The sequence below is a fragment of the Rhinolophus sinicus genome, linkage group LG04 (genome assembly GCF_036562045.2).
Source record: "Rhinolophus sinicus isolate RSC01 linkage group LG04, ASM3656204v1, whole genome shotgun sequence".
Taxonomy (NCBI): Eukaryota; Metazoa; Chordata; class Mammalia; order Chiroptera; family Rhinolophidae; genus Rhinolophus; species Rhinolophus sinicus.
The window spans coordinates 129,433,718-129,454,231 of NC_133754.1; the positions used below are offsets into that span (position 1 = coordinate 129,433,718).

General features: G+C 39.1%; 1 protein-coding gene across 12 annotated transcripts in view; it reads left to right on the forward strand.

Annotated features, from left to right (window-relative positions):
• Window positions 1-20,514, forward strand: part of FREM1 (FRAS1 related extracellular matrix 1) — a 162,190-nt gene that overhangs the window by 57,620 nt on the left and 84,056 nt on the right. For all 12 annotated transcript variants that reach the window (XM_074330373.1, XM_074330371.1, XM_074330372.1 and 9 more), the window contains exons 12-17: window positions 6,972-7,168; window positions 7,858-7,948; window positions 9,300-9,467; window positions 13,718-13,926; window positions 16,627-16,720; window positions 20,098-20,350. In XM_074330373.1, the coding sequence (XP_074186474.1) occupies window positions 6,972-7,168; window positions 7,858-7,948; window positions 9,300-9,467; window positions 13,718-13,926; window positions 16,627-16,720; window positions 20,098-20,350 (1,012 nt within the window). The remainder of the gene's footprint in view (window positions 1-6,971; window positions 7,169-7,857; window positions 7,949-9,299; window positions 9,468-13,717; window positions 13,927-16,626; window positions 16,721-20,097; window positions 20,351-20,514) is intronic.

A 20,514-nucleotide genomic window follows, 5' to 3' on the forward strand; every position in this document is an offset into this window, starting at 1 on the left:
CGCTGCTTGCCTCCTCGCATGACCACATCAAAATTACAACTAAACTACAGAACAGCCATCGTTGAGATTGACCTGAAGTCTAGCTGCACAGAAGTCCTACAACTTAAGGCTATCCAGAAGAAGGCATGTTGAGACTGGTAGGAGGGGCAGAGACACGGAATGGGCTGGTGTCACACCAGCACTAGTGGCAGTTGGCCTCGGTTCACAGCTTAGCCTCTCTTAGGCCCCTTCAAGCACAGTGCAGGTGGCGGCCATCTGTGGATTGCTTTGTGGCTCATTCCAGGTTGCCAACCTGGGCAGGGTGCAGGCTGAAGCTGAACTTGGCCTGTGGCAGGGCCCCTCCCAGGAGACCCTTTGGACCAATCTGGAGCACCACCTGGCTGCCTCTGAGGGATGACACACCCAAAAGGCAGACTGGGCAGGCACCAGAGCGCTGCTAAAGTAAATCCTAATCCGTAGGGTCAGCCCCTGCGTAATAGCTCCTCCACTGTAATCACCGCCAGTTCTTATAATCAACCAGCCTGAGGGTCAATCCTCCCTATTGATATGCAAACAGCAACCAAGGATCAACTACAATAAGGAGGACACACGCAATCCACACAAAGGGACACACATGGAGCACCTGGCTCGGGTGACCAGGGAGACTGTGTCACAGGGCCCCGTAGGACACATACTACATGAGACTGTCTTGAGAGACATGGCAGTTCTGCTTAATACATAGAAACAAATACAGGGAGGCAGCCAAAATGGGGAGACAAAGGAACATGTCCCAATGAAAGAACAGAACAAAGCTCCAGAAAAAGAACTAAACAAATTGGAGATAAGAAATCTAAAAGATATAGAGTTCAAAACACTGGTAATAAGGATGTTCAGTGATTTCAGTGAGAGCTTCAGCAAAGAGGTAGGAAACATAAAAATGGAGCTAGAAAACATAAAAAAGAACCAGTCAGAAATAAAGAATATAATAACTGAAATGAAGAATACATCAGAGGAAATCAACAGTAGATTAGACTAAGCAGAGGATTGAATCAGTGATTTAGAAGATAAGGTGGCAGAAAACACCCAAATAGAACAGAAAATAGAAAAAGGAATCCAAAAAAAATGAAGATAGTTTAAGGGGCCTCTAGTACAACATCAAGTGTCCCAGAAGGAGAAGATATGACATTTGCTTTCTCTGTCTGAGTTACTCCACTCAGCATAATACCCTCTAGGTCCTACCATGTTGTTACAGATGGCAAGATTTCATTATTTTTGATGGCTGAGTAATATTCCATTGTATATATGTACCTCCTCTTCTTATCTATTCATCTATTCAGGGACACCCAGGTTGCCTTCATATATTGACTACTATAAATAATGCTGCAATGAACATATGGATGCACATGTCCCTTCAAACTGTGTTTTGGGTTTCTTTGGATAGTATCTAGAAGTGGGATTACTGGGTCCTTTTTTGTCTCTTGTTATAGCCTTTGTTTGAAAGTCTATTTTGTCTGGTACAAGTATTGCTGCCATAGCCTTTTTTTTTTTCATTTCCACTTTCATGAAATATCTTTTTCCATCCCTTTACTTTCAGTCTGTGTGTGTCTTTTGATTTGACATGAGTCTCTTATAGGCAGCATAAGCAAAGGTCTTGTTTTCTTATCCATTCAGCTAGCTATCTTTTGATTGGAGTATTTAATCCATTTACATTTATATTAATTGTTGATAGATATGCAGTTATTGTCATTTTATTATTTATAATTTTCCTTCTTTTTCTCCTTCTCCTTCTTCTCCAAGAAGTCTCTTTAACATTTCTTGTAATACTTGTTTGGGGTTGATTAACTCCTTTGGCTTTTTCTTTCTTGTCTGGGAAGCTCTTTATCTGTCCTTCAATCCTAAATAATAGTGTTGCTAGGTAGAGTAACCTGGTTGTAAGTCCAGGCTTTTCATCACTTTGAATTTTTTGTGCCAATCCCTTCTGGCCTACAAAGTTTCTGTTGAAAAATCAGCTGATAGTCTTACGGGAGCTCCCTTATAGGTAACCATAACTGCTTTCCTCTTGATGCTTTTAAGATTTGCTTTGTTTTCAAGCTTTGACATTTTAATTATGATGTGTCTTGGTGTGGGCCACTTTGGGTTCATCTGCTTGGAACTGTCTACATTTCTTGGACTTATATGTCTATTTTCTTCACCAGGATAAGGAAGTTTTCTGTCATTATTTATTCAAATAGGTTTTCGATTCCTTTCTCTCTTCACCTTCTGGGACACTTGATGCTGTACCAGAGGCGCCTTAAACTATCTTCATTTTTTTTCACTTATATCTGGAATCTAAAGGACAAGATAAACAAACAAAACAGAAACAAACTCATAGATACAGAGAACATTTTGAGGGTTACCAGATAGGAGGGGTGTGGTGGGCTGGGTGAAAAAGGTGAAGGGTGGAAAAGTACAAACTGGTAGATACAAAATAGTTATGGGGATATAAAGTATAGCATAAGGTTTATAGTCAATAATATTGTAATAACTATGGTATCAGATGGGACTAGATTTATTGAGGTGACCATCTCATAAGTTACACAAATGTCTCATCACTATGTTTTACATCTAACACTAATATACTGTATATTAACTTTAATTGAAAAATTTAAAAAAATTATTAAAAAATAGAACAAAACATGTATTTTGTGTGTGTGTGCTATAAACATTTTTGTGTTGTAGAATCCTGATAACTTCACTGAAACTCCATTTTTTTTTTTTTTTTTAAATCTCTTTTTTTTAGGGGAACAGGATTTTTATTGGGGAACAGTGTGCACTTCCAGGGCTTTTCTCCAAGTCAAGTGGTTGTCATTTCAATCTTAGTTGTGGAGGGTTCTGTTCAGCTTCAAGTTGTTGTTCTTTCAGTCTTAGTTGTGAAGGGCGCAGCTCAGCTCCAGGTCCAGTTGCCGTTGCTAGTTGCAGGGGGCACAGCCCACCATCCCTTGCGGGAGTCAAACCGGCAACCTTGTGGTTGAGAGGACACGCTCCAACCAACTGAGCCATCCGGGAACTCAGCGGCTGCTCAGCTCAAGGTGCCATGTTCAATCTTAGTTGCAGGGGGCAGAGCCCACCATCCCTTGCGGGACTCAAGGAATTGAACTGGCAACTTTGTGGTTGAGAGCCCACTGGCCCATGTAGGAATCGAACCGGCAGCCTTCAGAGTTAGGAGCACGGAGCTCTAACCACCTGAGCCACTGTGCTGGCCCTGAAACTCCAATTTTTAAAGGATGTAAATGATGATATAGTTTTCTGATTATAACATCTTCAATTTGGACAAGTATCTAGTCATGGCCTACAAATAAAAGTGTATTTAAAATAGTCAACAAAATTTGTAACTTTCAGTTGTTCAACTAAAAGTCCAGAGAAGATGATTACTTGATGGGAGCTGTTGTAATCAGAAAGTTCCACAGTCACTGTAGATTAAACTAAGGCACAGGATTGTTTAGGTCATGCTATTAGAACACTTCCTTTGATGGAGGCTGAAACCAAGCATATCCTTAGGTGAGAAACAATATAATTAAAGCTGGAAGGAAGTTATATAAGCAGGGATGCCCCTTACCTCCTCTTATCCTTCCCAACTGAATATTCCTACTGAGAGATGTTCCTGCATATCTGATGCACCTAAGAGGGGTCTACGTATCGGCAAGAAACTCCCTCCCTCTTTTTATATTGGTTGTCATTACTGTCACCAAATAGAGCCTCATCCACTCAATTTGCTTTTGAAAAATATTTCCTTTTTTATCCTTCTCAGTAGCGGGCTTTATAGAGCTTAAGCCTTAGGTCATAAACCAATAGAGAGAGTAACATTAGAAGTAAAATGGAGTGCACAAAATAAGGATAGAAGAAAGAAGCAGAAAGAGGACTAAGAAGCAGAGTAAGAAAGGAAGCAGATGCCACACAGTCCTGTCGGTGACGTGGAAGGGAGCAATGAAATGTGACAGGATGAGAGAACAGGCACCCAGGGGGTGGGCATTTATCAGAAGTCAGGCCAGAAAGTGGGGTGGGCACAACTGGCATTGGAAGAAGTTCCTGGGCTGAGAAACAACACTGGGTAATTTAAAGGAAGATGTAAGGTAAAGAATCAGGCAGGAATCAAAGCTCTGGGCAGAGAAAGGATCAAGAACCCAGGTCGACAAGAAAGTCACATATATTATGAATATGATTCTGAGGGTCAAGGTTAGGCTTTGTCATTTTGTATACTGAAGTCTGATTGATTCCCTGCAAGTCTGTATTGTGGGTGCTTATGGCAATAAGTAGACAGGAGGCATATAGGGGAAGCCAGCAAGCTAGAGCCCAGTGACTGGTCTGGGCACTAGTTTTCCATTCTCTGGAAATGGGTATTTAATAATGTCTTTTTATAACCAAATTTCAGTAAAATGAGAACATTTTATTTCTCTATGGAGTTTCTTCAAATAGGATTTTTCTCGTCCACACACACACACACACACACACACACACACACACACACAGTAATTGTTTAAACATGCATAAATATGTAAAGACACATCAACTTAGGGGATCATAAAGCATGTTGAAAAATGTGCCCACCAAGAATTACTACCGCGGTATAAAAAAGCATGCTTGTACATTCTTTTTATACAAAGAATACATTGGAGAATAAATTAGCATGGAAAATGGTCTCTTTGAAGGCACAATAACTATTGTTTCCTTATTAAACCCAGTTTTTCAATTAAGTGGAGCCTTACTGATCCACACTATGGCTGGGAGGGCCCCATAGAGAATTTCTGAACTTTGTAGATTAGCAAAAAACTATAATTGGAAAAAAAATTGTGACACAGACTCCAGGAGGCTCGAAAAATGGTTGTCATTGTGTTCCTTTATTTTGATGACTGGCTTTAGTGTTTAATTATTGAAATGCTTCATAATGGAGTAGTAAATATGCTGTACACTTTTGTAAAAGTAATGAAGGATGGAGACAGGGAATTAATTTATTGAGCACCTCCTACCAAGTACTCACTGTACTACCAGCAATCTCATTTGATCCTGACAACATTTCAGTGTAATAGCCATTGTTATTGTTCCCAATATTGTACAGAGAGAAAAACTGGCCCCAAAGGAGTTCAGTGATTTGCCCCAGGGAACACAGCTTATAAGTGGCCAAGCTGATGTTCTAGTATTTTCCATATCATAGTAAAAGCTTAACCATGTTTTAGTTTTTGCTTTGTACGTCACTTTAAAAAGGAATTCTCTTCGCTTTCAAATTGGGTATTATGAACACCATTATTGTAAACAAAATTGGCATTGCTGATCAATGCTTCAGTGACAATATTAAATTTATTAAAATAAATTGATTAAATTAAAATATTAAATTTGTTAAAATAAATCAAAACCAGGGCAAGAATACCCACAATACCAAGCAAATGTACCATTTTAAGAGACAGTAAATAAATGCTTTCTCACACCACTTGAGGATTATTGTAAGAAAATGTGATGATAAAACCTGGTTGCAAATCCTCCTTGCCTTGTAGCAGCATCTAAACCTGTGAGTATGGTTTTAAAAATGCTTAAGATTACAAGGGCATGTTGACTCATTTAGTTAGCAAACACCAATGATGTGCTTCTACCTGCAGAATACCCTACCAGTTGTGGTAGAGCTACAGAGACGAAAGTAATTTTTATTGAGCACCTACTATGTCCCAGATATTTTATCTACGTAGTGATACTTGGCCCTCATAACCACTCCGTTAGGTTTCCAATGTTATGCTTAACTTATATACAAGAAAATTGATATTTAAAAAAATTGAGTGACTTATTCAAGATCAGTAGCTACTAAGTGATACACTCAGGAGTTTAATTGTCTGTTCACCACCAAATTCCTTGTGATTTGTACTATACTATGGGCCTCCTCTTATGGAACTTTCAGTCTAGGAAAGACTGATGTGGAAACTACTAATAATATATAGGACCATAAAATAATGTTTGTTGAGGGATAAGCAAAATTCAGGAACAGTTACTTCCAGCTGAGAAATTGGGGAAATTTTCAAGAAGAGCCTTCAATTATAAGAACTCCGGAGAAAGCAGGAGAAAAGCATTCCAGATTGAAGAAACAACATGATCCAAAGCATAGAGGCGTGTTTGAAAACCTAGTCCTTTGTGTACAACTAGAGTGTTGGATTAATGTTGAAAGGAGTAAAAATGAAGTTGAAAAATAGCTTGTCTAAACTATGGAGGGTTATATATGTCTTATCACAATAAATATGTAAAAAATAATTTTAAAAACATAATATTGGCAAAAAAGTCACTACAAAAGTCAAAAATAAAAACAAACTGTAGCGAGTCTAAGGTAGCGTGCTAAGGAGTTTGAATAATTCTGTCCCTTCTGAATGGTTGCTTAAGATTTTTGAGGAGGTGAATAACCTGATTTGATTTGCATTTAAAAAAAGATAACATTAGAAGTATGTAAGTCTAGATTAGCTATTGGAGTCAGGGCTAACAGAAAGCTGTTGCAATAACATAAGGAAGAAATTATGAGAACTGGAGCTCGGCCAGTAACAGTAGGAATGACTGCTGGGGTGGGAGGGGATTTGGTCACTGTAGGAATTTTATAAGTAGAAACCCTGGGAGGTGTGTTACACATATGTAGGTGGAGAAGGGGGGAACCAAAAGTAATGTCAAGATTTCTAGAATCAATGAGTAGAGGGAGGTAAGAAAGTACAGGTTGTTGGTGGAAGGGAGATGTAGAAATACCCATTCTATAGCACTTATGACTGCATTAATTAGACTTGTGATAATTACATTCTTAAAATATAAAATGGGTGGAGAATGTTTAATTTTTGGCTCACGTTCTTAATAGCTCCTGAATCATTTCATTGGAAGTATATTATAAATGACAGTTTTTGAAAGTCATCAAAAATCACTGTGACGAGGTGATTGGGATGTTTTCTTTGGTGTCTTTCTGGTATTTCAAGTTAATGATACAGATAATTTCTTTCCAGGTGGTGACAATCCATATCACTCCAGTGGATGACCAGCTTCCAAAAGAGGCACCTGGAGTTTCTCGGAATTTGGTTGTCAAGGAAACTGACGTGGCCTACATAACTAAGAAACAGCTACATTTTATAGATACAGAATCGTATGACAGGTTGCTGCTCTATACAATAACAACTCCTCCATTTTTCTCCTTCCACCACAGGTATCTCTATGAAAAGTCATCACCTGGGCTGTTAGTGCAGGTTTGTGTGATAGGACTGCAGAGTCAAAAGTGTCAGTGCATAGCACTGTGGTTCAATTTGTTTGTCAGACATGAACTTAAATTCAGTTCAGCATTTACTCTAGTCTGAAACTTATACCTCCCTTCAAAAGTGGTATTAGTGGGTAAGTGACCTGTATGTTATAGTGTCTTCAGCTTAGGTAGGCTTAAAGCAGTCTTTAATCCCCTTCCTAAAAAGCATGCTTCTTTCTTCTTTTTAGTAAAATTCATTGAATCGTTATAACATTAATTTAAGATATAACAGGCCGCAGAATGGTCATATTCTATGATTCCAATCCGGAAAGTGGTGTGAATATACCTCAGGCTTGTATCAGGTATGTGGTAGTGAGGAAACATTTTTAGAATGAGAATAAAGATACTCTTTCATGATGGCAAAGTAGAAAATATTGTACATACTTTTTGCATTAATAAGAATGACATTGATGAGATTGGACTTAAGGTGAGAACCGCCCCCCCCCCCAACACAAAGAGAGAATATGAAGATGGAACATTTGAGTTCTTCCCACAATGAACTGTTGTGCTTTTTCTTTTTTAAATGGGTTGTAGGCTATTTGACTTAATTTTTGTTACCTGGAAAATGAGTGAAAATGTTCTCCTGTATTTCTCTTTAGACACTTGGATGCTGGGAAATTATTCATGGTGGACAGCATACCAAAGCTAACCAAAAATCCTGCAGCCCTGGGCCTAAAGTCATTCACTCAGGTAGGAGGCTATGCTAAAATGTTGAAGACTATGATGGAAGTGTCTTCTGAGAAGTCCTGGTGTTCCCAGTATTGCTCTTCTAGATGTTGGCCTTTGACATCTATTACAGATGCTTTATGTCTTTATCTTTTTTGCTTGTACATTTGCAATAAGCATGTGACATTCATTTGACAATGTTTGATCAACCTGGATATGATTTCCAAATCTTGTTGTAATTCAACAGACTTTTGCACTGTTTTGCCAGCAGCAGGGCTGTGATGTAGAGACCTGGAGCACACGTTTTTATTCCACCAAATCCAGTTTACCTAATATTAGGGTGCTAGAGCTGCCATACCAACGTGCCACAAACTGAGTGGCTTAAAACCACTGAGATTTATTATCTCACAGTTCTGAAGCCTGAAAGACTGAAATCAAGGTGTCGACATGACCGTGCTGTTCCTGAAACCATGCACTGGAATCTTTCCTTGCCTTTTCCTGCTACTGGTGGTTTGCCGATGATAATCTTTGACATTCTGTGGCTTGTAGGTGTATTGCTCCAACCTCTGCCTCTGTCATCCCATGGCCACCTTCTTCCTGTTTGTCTCTTTTCTCTTATTATATGAGTAAGGTTACCAGTTAGATTAGATTAAAGGCCCACTCTTCTCCACTGTGATGTCACCTTAACTAATTACATCTACAACAAACTTATTCCCAAATAAGGTCCCATTCCAAGGTACTGGGGCTTAGGATTTCAACATAGCTTTTGGAGGGGGACACAATTCAACCCATAACATCTTCTACCTTCCAAAATTCTTATCGGTCGTCTCCCTACTCCTGTGGAATCTACTCTTTAGATCCCCACAGGGGTCACGTAATGGTGATGAGTGCTCAGATAGTGGCCACCTCCGTAGCTTGTGGCTTCATTATGCCTAATCTCACTGGAGTTAGAAGTTGTAAATGAGTACGTCTACCCCATCTGGGAAGTATGACCATTTTATCAATTTTACAGATAAGGAAAAAGAGGCCTAGCAGGTTAAGTAGACTGACTAGTATCACACAGCTATTTAAAGTAGTAGAGCTTACGCATAAGCTCTCCTTACGACAGAGCTGGGTTAAAATTCCAGTCTCCTGTCTTTCAGAGCTGGCTGGCTTCCAGCACTTGATATAGTTACTTAATTTCTTTGTCATTTTCCCTCCTGATTTTTAGAAAAGGTGACATATAAAATAGATCTTTCTGGAATCATCAAATTGATGATGGTGGCAAACAAAGTTTGATATCACTCACCATGATGGTTCTCTTAGACTTAGAGCTCTGAAAATCTCTGACCCTTGAAAACTGGCACCCATGTGTCCGTCTCAATTTGCTTTTCAGGATGCTGTAAACCATATGAAAGTGGCCTATATGCCACCTATGCATGACATAGGCCCCCACCTCCAACACGTCCAGTTCACGTTTTCCATCAGTAACCAGCATGGTGGCACTTTGCACGGGATCTGCTTTAATATCACGATTCTTCCAGTGGACAACCAAGTTCCTGAGGTATGTACAATATGAAGGATAAAAAGGAAGGAGGATGTAAGGAAAGCAAGGAAAGACTTTAAGACTTATTGGAAATGCTGACCTGTCTTTAGGCTATTTTAAAGAACTTTTTATTTTCTAGCTACATGTAGGAAGAAAACAATGGGAGGGGAGTCCTTCACCTCCCATGGGACTTTCTATTTATAAAGCGAGATTTTCCAGTTGCTGAATTTGGCATTCTTTTCAAAGCTTTATAAGAATCCCTTTCCTTTCCACTGAATTTCACATGCTGATCCGGGGAAGGGGATTAAATTATGGGTCTCTTTACAACCAGAAGGTTTTATTTACTCTCACCACAGGCCACTTATCCCACTGTGTAATCTAGAGACGCTTTTAATTTTCCAAAATGAATTACGATGGGACCTTCCATTCTATCCCATCCTTCTCCCCAATGTTTATGTAAACTTTAAAGTACTGGGGTCTTTCATTAAAACTTAACTATGAAGGCCATGCCATCTTGTGTATCTTATCTGAGAAGGTTGGGGTTTATACTGAAAGTTTGTTCTATACCCTGCCTCCTCTCCCCCAGAATGCTAGACTTAATTAGTGTGTCTATTCCTGAGCTCATTTTCCCCCTACAAAGCGAAAAGACAAAGTAGGATTGCCCATCCACTAGGAACCTTAGTGGACTAGAACCTATACATATCTCATCCCTAAGGTCACCTTCCCAGGTAGCTAGCCACGGAAGCACTGATGTCCCCTTGCTTGCTCACTGCTCACCATCTCTACACCTGACCAAGGCCGACGTCTTACTTTGAGGGACCATGAGGCTTATCTTATGTACAGAACTGGGTTGGATTAAAAAAAAACACAGTAGCAAAAACAACATTTTTAAATAACGAGTTGCCAACACTTTAAACATTAGGAGGTTCCATATCAAGTCTAGATTTCTAGCTTCTATTGAAAATTTGGAAGCTCTGGCAACACTGAGCCTACATACCCCATGGCCACAGTGGGACAGTGCATGCTCCCCAGTTACTAAAGACCCCACCCAACTCATCACAGTCATTTACATCATGGGCCTGCGACCTCAGGCCTCTGACCTTGCAATTTTTGGTAGAAGATGCACCAAAGAATTCACATAAAATAAACTATATTCTTTGACTCTTTCCCTGTCAGGCACCAGATCACATTCTCTGTAGAGAAAATATTTTAGAAAAATTGTTCATTTGAGTAGATTTTGATCAGACCGTCCTTTTCTACGTATGAGGTAGAGGCCTGAAATAGCCCAGCATCTAAAGAAGAAGCTCAAGCTTTTCTAGAATAATCGTGGAGAAATCATCTTTTATTCAAAGCCGGCCAAGTCTCTTGCTAGAGAAAGGTGATCTGTTGAGAAAACCAAAAAGGATGAAGTAAACAGTTACCTCCTTTCTTTTCAGGTAGATGGAATAGTTATGAGGACTTGGAGCTAAAGAGGCACAGTGGCTTCTTTTTTCTACAGTGTATGGGACAAATGAAATAGTACCTTAGAGAACTGAGAATAGTGGAAATAAAATTAAATGAATAGTGTCAGTAAAACCAGCCACAGGAGTAGTGCCCTGATGTCAAATACCCACAGGTGGTTGGGCTGAGTGACAACCACTAGGGGACTTGATACCACGGTAACCTGCAGTCTCAGAAACCTAAGCACTGGGTTTGGGCAGGGACTGAGAAGTTAATAATTTACTTACTGTATTTTTGTTGAAAGTTCTCTCTCTCTCTCTCTCTCTCTCTCTCTCTCTCTCTCTCCACACACACACACACACACACACACACACACACACACACACACACACGAAAGGTTGGACAATTAAGTTCGTGAACTATATTGCCTAATATAGCCAAGTATATTCCTTGGAATATTAGCATCTTGGGACATTAATTAATGCAACCCAGGAAAACATGAGGCTGCAGACATCGACCTCGTTTCAAAGATATTACTTCTCTCTCAATAAGAGCTCCCTTTATTTCTGTCTCCTACCAACAGTGAAAACGTAGGTTTGGCAAGATGAGAGTAAGACAGTTGGGAAAGGATAGGGGTGAGGGGGCTTGTAAGGAGACAAGGTTCTGCTTTTATGTTTTCCTTTGCTGGTGGATGTAGTTCATTAAAGAGTAGAGGGCAGCTGTCTCAGGGTGGTTGGTCTGATAATTTCTATGATCCATCTGGATGCTCCTGGCTGCTGTGCCCTGGTGGGCAGGATAGGGCAGGGCTCTGAGTGGAGGCTTCAGCTTGTCTTTGCTCACTTCCCTTTCCTTGCCCATTCCTTGTTCCTTCCGAATTATCATCTTTCCTCAGGGAACATTCTCCTTTCCAGGACCAGCAGCTGCTCTGAGGAGAGTATTTCTTCCTTGGAGAATGCTGTGTCCTCACATTGGCAGGGCATCCAGACCATCTGTGAGGGGCCCTCAGAGCATACAACTGGGTCCCCCAACTGTATCTGCTTGCTTTGTGTAGTAATACAAACTTGGGGAAATGCTAGGCTAAACAAAGTTAACATATATTTCTGTTGTAGGATCTCAGAGTATTGAATATGTTTATGTGCCTTATAAATCTCCAAGGTAAAGAAATTGTATGTGACAGCTTTCTAGACTTATTTGGCCATGGAACACTTCTTGGCCCCCAGTCAATGTGTTGATAAAATATCCCAAGCCCTTCTAACTTTCTTCTTACTTACAAATGAATTATCAGTCAGTTGAGCAGTGGGTTTTTCTATTACAGAAAATGTCTTTAGGGTTTACTATTTAAGTCTAATGTTTGAATAAATCAGTTTCCTATGGAATCTTCAATTTCCAATCTTCAATTTCCCTGTGCCACTTCCATCTCTAAAATACTCGCTACAACTGACGTTGGAAAGCTCCAATCAATTTCCCAAGTCTTTAAGAAATTTTAGGTTGAAAAAAGAGACGAATTCTTTTCTCCAGGGGAACTTGATACACGTTTTGCTCATTTGGTAGATTAGTGTATATACTCGTGTGTGTTGAGCATTGGTGGGTGTGGTCATGATGATGAACGCCATTTTCTCAGTTTAGCACCACAGATAATAATCAATTTGATTGTTGCTTTTACTATACAAGGTCGGAGATAAATGTAGATACTTCAGGTTTATAGATCTGCCTTGCTTCTTTGTATACATCCATGTTTAAAATAGGAAATATTTAATAAACAATACTTTTTAGCCAAGATGTTCCACGTATGAACTTGTCCCCTATACCACATTCTTGAAAAATTAATTAACATGTGAAGATGGTACTGGAACTTTTCTATTGATTTCTTCAGAGATACCTCATGGAACAAGACTTTAAATGTTTCCCTCTGATGTATATATGAAGAAAATAAAGTCATTACTCAAAGAGTAAACTGTACATATTGCACTCCCAGTATTTAAAGAGAAATTTATAGCATTAAATGCATATTTAGGGGAACAATTAAAATCACACTATATATATTTGTGTATCTGTGTGTATACACACAAGTAAATGTATGCAATTGAAATCAAAACAATATTAGCACCTTAGAAAATTAAAGAAGTGATAATTAAACAAAACAAGCACACGGGGAGATATAATAAATGTTACAGCACAATTCAATGGAATTGAAAACAAAAACAATAAAGAAAATCAATGAAACCCAAAGCTGTTGTTTTTTTTTTTTAAACGATTAATAAAACTGATAAACATCAGGCAAGGCTAACCAAGGAAAAAAGAGAAAGGACACAAACTACTATCAGGAATGAAGGGAAAGGCATAACTACGATCTCATAGACATTAAAAGGAAAATAAGGGAGGGTACCAAATCCTAACCACTAGACCACGAGGGAGCCATAAGAAAAGATAAAATAGTGCCATTTGCGGCAACATGGAGGGAAGTTGAAGTTATCATGCTAAGCAAATGTCAGAGAAAAGTCGAGAACCATAAGATTTCACTCATATGGGCGACATAAAACTGAAAGCAACTAACAAACAAACAAAAAGTCATAGATACAAACAACAGTTTAGTGGTTACCAGAGAGTAAGGGGGGAGGAGAGGTAGAGGAAGAGTATAAAAAGGGTCAAATATATGGTGACAGAAGAATTGACTCTGGGTGGTGAAAACACAATGCAATATAGAGATGATGTGTTATAGAATCGTACACTTGAAACCAATATAATTTTACTAACCAATGTCACTCCAGTAAATTTACTAAAAACAACAACAACAACAACAAACTAAATGTTTCTTTCATTCTTTCTAGGTTGTTACCAAGTCTCTGAGAGTGGCTGAGGGAGGTCACTGCATCATCAGCACAGAGCACATTTGGGTTTCTGATGAGGACACCAAATTGGACAATATCAACCTCTCCCTGCAGAGACTGCCTCAGCATGGAAGGGTGGAGCTGAATGGGCTTCCTCTAAACGCAGGGGTCACATTTTCTTGGGGAGCCCTCCATGCCTTAAAAGTCAGGTTAGAACATTTCCTGTTTTTTGTTTTTTTTGTTTTTTTTTTGTCTTTACATGCTTTGGCTCCCATCTGGATCAATTGTGAGGCAGAGAAAGAGAAAGAAGTTTATCCAATTCATTGAGAATTATCAAACATACCACTTAATACTCTCAAGGGTCAGTTGAAAATTAGAAATGACGAACTTTTAATTTTCCTCCAGACATTTTCTTTCCCTCTGGCTTGCTGTACTAGTGGGAATGACTTTATGGATAGTTAAACAACAAGAATTCATTACCATGAATATTAAATTTGCTGAAACTGCACATATCGCAAGAGGTAACAGTCAAAGTAGATGAATATGGACTGAAATCCTCTATAAAACCAATCTACATAATTGATCTTGGCTTTAAGAGCCATTTTCATAACCCTGGAAACTCAGGGATAGAATTCTATTGATCAATGTCATTAGTGTAAATTTTTATTCCAGTCTACAGGGAAGGGGATTTGGAGGCAAACGAGTAGGATAGGCTGGGTAGATAGGGCATGAAGTGGTACTTGGCTCAGTGACAGTCAGGGATAGAATAATCCCTGACCCATGGCCACATGGTAGTTCCCCTTACCTTGTGGTCTCTCATGGTTCTGTAAGAAACTTTTCTACAAAATCTAGTACAAAACCCTCTCTGTAAAACAATGCAAGATACTCAAAAGCAATAGTCAGGTAGCCTGACATACAGGTTAATTTCTTACTTACAAATTCCAATTATAAATAGTAATTTTGGCCTTTTTGGTAAAGTATAATAGAAGGTATTAGATATTGAATGCTTAGTTCCACACTTGGAAGTTGTCTAGGAAGTAGGATTTGTGCAGAGAAAGATCAATTTCATCTGACAGTTTAGTTATATATACATATATATTTTTTACAGTCACCAATATCTTGACCTCTTTTCATTACTCACCCTTATCCTCATGAAAATTTCTTCCCCCCCAACCCCGCCCCGAGATCTCAGCTCTTAGCAACATGGTTAAGGAGCCCTGTTTAAGTAATTCTTACTAGGGAGTGAATGATGGATAGAAAAATTAAAGCACTAATATTTGCCAGCACATGTAGTTCAAGCATTCTTCTAGAAATTTCTAATTATTTTTTTTTTAAATTTAATTTTCACATCAGTCAAGCCTGATAAGGTAGATGGTTCTATTCTCAGAAGGCAGTTGAAGAAACTAAGGCACAAAGGGGTTGATGTCACTCAGCTAGTGTATGGAGGAGTCTGATTTGGAAAGAAGTTATGTGTGACTCTCCAGCCATGCTTTTGGATATGTATTCCTAGACCCACTTGGCCCTTTTAGGGTTTTTAGCATGGTAAGATAGGATTAACATGTTATCTCATATCAATCTATTTTTGATGAAAATATTAGGGAGCATGACAAAATAAAGTATAGGAGGCAGCTTATGGGAAGGAAACTGGGGGTGGGTGGTGGACCTTCTTCACTGTTGGAATAGAATCCCAAACCTGAGTCCCTGGCCAGAATATGGGTGAGACTAGTCCTGAGTAAAATACCTTTTAGCCCTCGAATTTTTCATATGTAAACATTATATATGTTCAGTATACTATACTATTTTAATGCAAATTATTTTTTTGTTTTGTCTTTTTAAACAACTTTATTGAGATATAATTTACATGCCATACATACACAATTCACTCACTTGAAATACAAAATCTATTGGTTTTTACTATAATCGTAAAATTGGGTAACTCACCATAATCAATTTTGGAATATTTTCATTACCCCAAAAAGAAATGCTGTATCCTTTTTCTGCCACCTCCCCCCCATTCATCTTCCCTTCCCAGCCCCAGGTAACCACTAATCCATTTTCTGTCTCTGTAGATTTGCCCATTCTGGGCCTTTCATATTAATGGAATCATACATGTAGTGCTTTGTGACTGGCTTCTAATGCAACTTCTAATTTCATTTCCTAAGACTTTTTTCCATTCCTGAGTATCTTGAACAGATTATTAATAAGCTAAAAGTTTGGCTTAATTCAACAGCTATTTAGGACTTACTATGTATCACTGCAGTGGGCTGGCGAAGAAATGGGAAGTCTCGGATTAGACAATTCCTTTAAGAAACTTGACTGGGAATTAAAGGAAGGTGGGCCAAGCCTAGACCAAGGAAAAATATTTTTAAATCTGGAATTTTTATAGGTTGAGAGGAAGAGAGCTAGTAAATGGAAAAGTGAAAATAGCAGGAGAGAGGCAATACATAATTCATAAATCAAAGTTTTGGAGAAGAGCTGAAGAGAGACAGAGCACAGGCAGAAAGATTAGCCTTAAAGGTGGGGGAGGAGGGAGAATCATCAAAATCCACACAGGCCCCCACTCTTACCTGTTTACTGTTCGGTGTCAGTGTCCGCCTGTTCCCAGCCAGTATTTTCTGTAAGTAGACAGAGCTGCATCAACTGGTATCTACTGTCACAGTTCCAAGCTGAAAGGCTGCTTTTTGATTCGGGGTCAAATTATGAATGCATATAACATTTTTTCTTGGGCAGAGCAATTTTACATTTAGGGATACTTGAATAGTTCAATATATGACTTCATGTTATACTGTGTTTTTTGTTATTTATTTACTAAACATACGGCCAAAGCCATGGAAGAGCTCCCGTGTCAGGCACCTTAGTGTATTCTCATAGTGGCCTTGAGAGGGTAGTGACAAATGTCATCCTCACAGGTATCAACATGATGGATCTGAGATTTTTCAGGATGACATACTCTTCGAGGTCACAGATGGCACGAATTCAGTAGAATTTGTTCTACACATTGAGGTGAGTAGAAAGTTTCCTCTCTGGTTCAGATAGAACTAAAGCATCTGATTTGGAAGCCTCTCAGAGTCCCTGATAGAACGTGAAACACACTGGCTCCCAAGCAAGAGCACGCCTGCTTACGTCTTTGAACGTCTCAGAAAGCAAAGTTGTATTGGTGAAATGGGCATCCCATTTTTTCGCTCTAATCCATTTAAAGATAGAACTACTCTGACCTCAAACCCAGATACTTAATTAATAAATCAGTTGGTTCCACATATAAATTATTTCTAATATTTTTGAGCTGTAACACTAAGAAATATTTATTTAGCAGCTGGGCAGATTAGGCTAGCATATTGGGTTCTCCCTGTTGTACACAGGAGGGATGATGGTATGTGTGCGGTGCCCCTTTGTGAATCCTGTACTATATACCTCTGGCCTAAGGTCTGTTTGAGATGATTCTTTTCCCCCTTTGGACAAATGAAGAAAAATTGGCAATAAAGTTTGCGTACATGCCCAAAGGCCTGATGGGAACCCCCAAGTTTCTCTGTTGAGTGACAACCCAAGTCCAGAAGCATAACTCATAAGATTTGCACGTATTTATATTTAGTGACAAAGGTCTGCAGAAAGACTTATCATGCTCTTGAAAGAGCCACTAATTATGCTTACTGTACCACATTCTGTTTCTGTCTGAATTTTGTCACTAGGTCTTTGTGATGAGAAATTAGTATTTGTGATAATAATAATGTGTTTGTAAGAGATTTTATAGTTAATAATTAATTAAGAATGATCAAATCCAGCTAGTATTTTAAGAAGTAGACAGGGAAGGAATTATCCCCATTTTATAAGTCCAAGAAGATTCAATGACTCGTTCAAAGTCATTAACTTGGGGTAGCCCTGGGCTGGCACCCCCCCCCTCCCCCCGTCTCTGCGACTTCAGCCACGGTTCCTTCCTCCTCACCACTGCCACAGGTGTAAATTACCAGGTGATTATAATTATGCTTGCTAAAGTCCCCTGAGTACTCATCCATGACCATCACAAGGCAAAGCCCCTCCTTCCATTTTCCCTTGTAATCCTCGTGATGGCCTGGAGGGCTGGATGAAGGGCAAGCAGTATGTTATTTCAGCTGCAAAAAGGAAACAATTCATCTATTGGCAGACTTTTATATAGAGAAAAAGCTTTTCTGAGTCACTGCTTTTTTGGTTTTTGCCCTGAAAAGCGAATTTCAGGGGAGAAAAGCCAACCCTATCTTTTATCAATGACCACTTTCTTATGAATGACAATAAGCAGTGCATTTGAGGAAAACACTGTGTTTATTGTTACTTTTTAGACAAAAGGGCATGACCTTGGATAGCCAATCAGAGGTACAAGCAAGTTTTGGACAATTATTTGTGATTGCTTTTTATTCAGGGGAAATGTTTTTAATTCTGTTGCCTCTAGACTTGGTCATCCATGGGAAACCTAAGGCTATTTTATGAACTGCTGCAAGATGGTCATCATGCATGTATTTGTCAGATTCATCCGATAGAGTCAAGAACAATAATAAAGAGGGTCTTTCAGGAATCTATTCGGAGGAGTTGAACAAAGATATTGTTTCCTAATAAGCCAATAAAAAATAGAATTCTGTGTACTGTGTTTCCCCAGAAATAAGACCTAGCCGGACCATCAGCTCTAATGCATCTTTTGGAGCAAAAATTAATATAAAAACTAGTATTATGTTATATTATATTATATCAGACCTGGTATTATATTATATTAATATTATATTACATTACATTATATTATATTGTATTATACCTGGTCTTATATTAAAATAAGACCGGGTCTTATATTAATTTTTGCTCCAAAAGACGCATTAGAACTGATGGTCTGGCTAGGTCTTATTTTCAGGGAAACAGGGTACTTTTATTTTCACCTTTGATTAAATAAGTGGGTTTCTATAACCCCATCCCTTTCTCCATTAAAGTGTCAACATAATTTCATTTATACTTGTTGTAGAGTTTAAACAACTTTAAATAGCAGGATAACCAGGGCATACATACCGATGCAGTTACATTCACTTGTTCCATAAATATTTAATAAGTGTCTTCTATGTGCCAGGTCCTATGCTAGATGCTTGGTATATGATGATGAACACGACAAATAAAGTCCCTATTCTTTTAAAGCTTATAGGCAAGAGATGAAGGCATTAAACAAATTATCACTGAAATAATTAGTTAAAATACAGATGTGTTCTACAAATAAATGGGGTGCTAAAAGAGAGTAAACAGTACAAGTCCCTAAATGAGTCTGAGTTGTCAAGAAAGTTTTCCCTGAGGAACCCCTAGGAGGAGGTAGCCAAGCAAAGATCTGGGGGCAGAGCAAACCAGGTAAGGGCAGAGAGAGGGTGCAAAAATGGACCTGAGATGTGAGGGATGTAGTGTTTTGGGGTGAAAATATTGTGGGGTGGCAAAGGCCCCCCCTGGCATGAGATGAGGCCGAAGACCTTCTAGGAGAAGTGCTGGGAAGCCATTGATGGTTCCCACAGGGCAATGTCTTTAAGGAAGCTGCATTTCGAAAAGATGCCACTGGTTGAAGAATGGGGATGGAAATGTAGGGTTGAGAGTATTCACAGGCCGGAGTTGATAAGTGAACTTGCGGGACACCAACTTCACATATGGTTGTGAACTGAGGGGAGCAATGTCCTTCATTCCCATTTAGAAGATACGCTTTTTCCAATTTCTCCATCATGTGTTTAAATTCAGAGAGCCAGTGTGATCCCATGTTGCTTTTCTTTCCCTTCTCCTTGGAGCTTTATTTTCATGATAGTGAGAGAAAAATGTTTTGTCAAGTTGAAATCTGGCATTGATTTAATGGTTATGGAGTTTCAGATTTAACTCAAAATGTGGAAATGCAGCTGCTGCTTATTGTAAGTCCAGAGAAACTTCCTGGGTGGCAGGAAGTTGAGTGTAGAGGGAAGCTTTGTAATCACCAAGTAATTTGAAATATAAATAACTTTTGATGTGGTAAATGTAAATGCATCAGACCACAAGGACCAGATTTCCTCTTGAATATGTGTGAATGTAATGAAGGGAGATAGGGGCTTTCGTGAAGAATGCTTTATATTACATTTATATTTTGTCTGTCTAGAAACAAACGAGAGATTTGAGTCCCGAATCATAACTGTACTCTCCCATTCCTACCTAAAATGTCTCTCATGTGGGTCATTTCTTGCAAGATGGTTCATATGGGGAAAGTTAAAAGATACAGACTATTTGGCCAAATTCCATGGCTATTGTTTCTTGTGTCTGGAAGATTGAAAATGCCTGTCATTCCAATTATGAGCTGTGGATTACCAGTTGGGCAATTTGTCATTGCTTTCTTTTTCTTGAAAACATGATTTTTTTTTTTTCCTTCTTAGGTATTCCCCATAAATGATGAGCCCCCCATCCTAAAGACTGATCTCATCCCCGTGCTGCATTGCTCAGAGGGAGATGAGGTGGTCATCACCTCTGAATACATTTTTGCTACTGATGTGGACAGTGATGATTTGAAACTGATGTTTGTGATCGCTCGAGAACCTCAGCACGGGGTCGTGAGAAGAGCTGGAGTCACAGTGGAACAGTTCTCTCAGGGAGATGTTATCTCAGGGGCTGTGACGTACAAACACACAGGTACGTGACAGCATTGTGACCAGTTTGAGTGTGGGGAGGCAAGCGACATGACAGAGCCTTAACCCCACTCCTTACTGTGGACTCCAATAATCGAACAGTCTTAATGCTTGCTTCCATTACAAAAGCAGCAGCAGCAGCCTGTATCCCATTGTTCAAGTAAATCA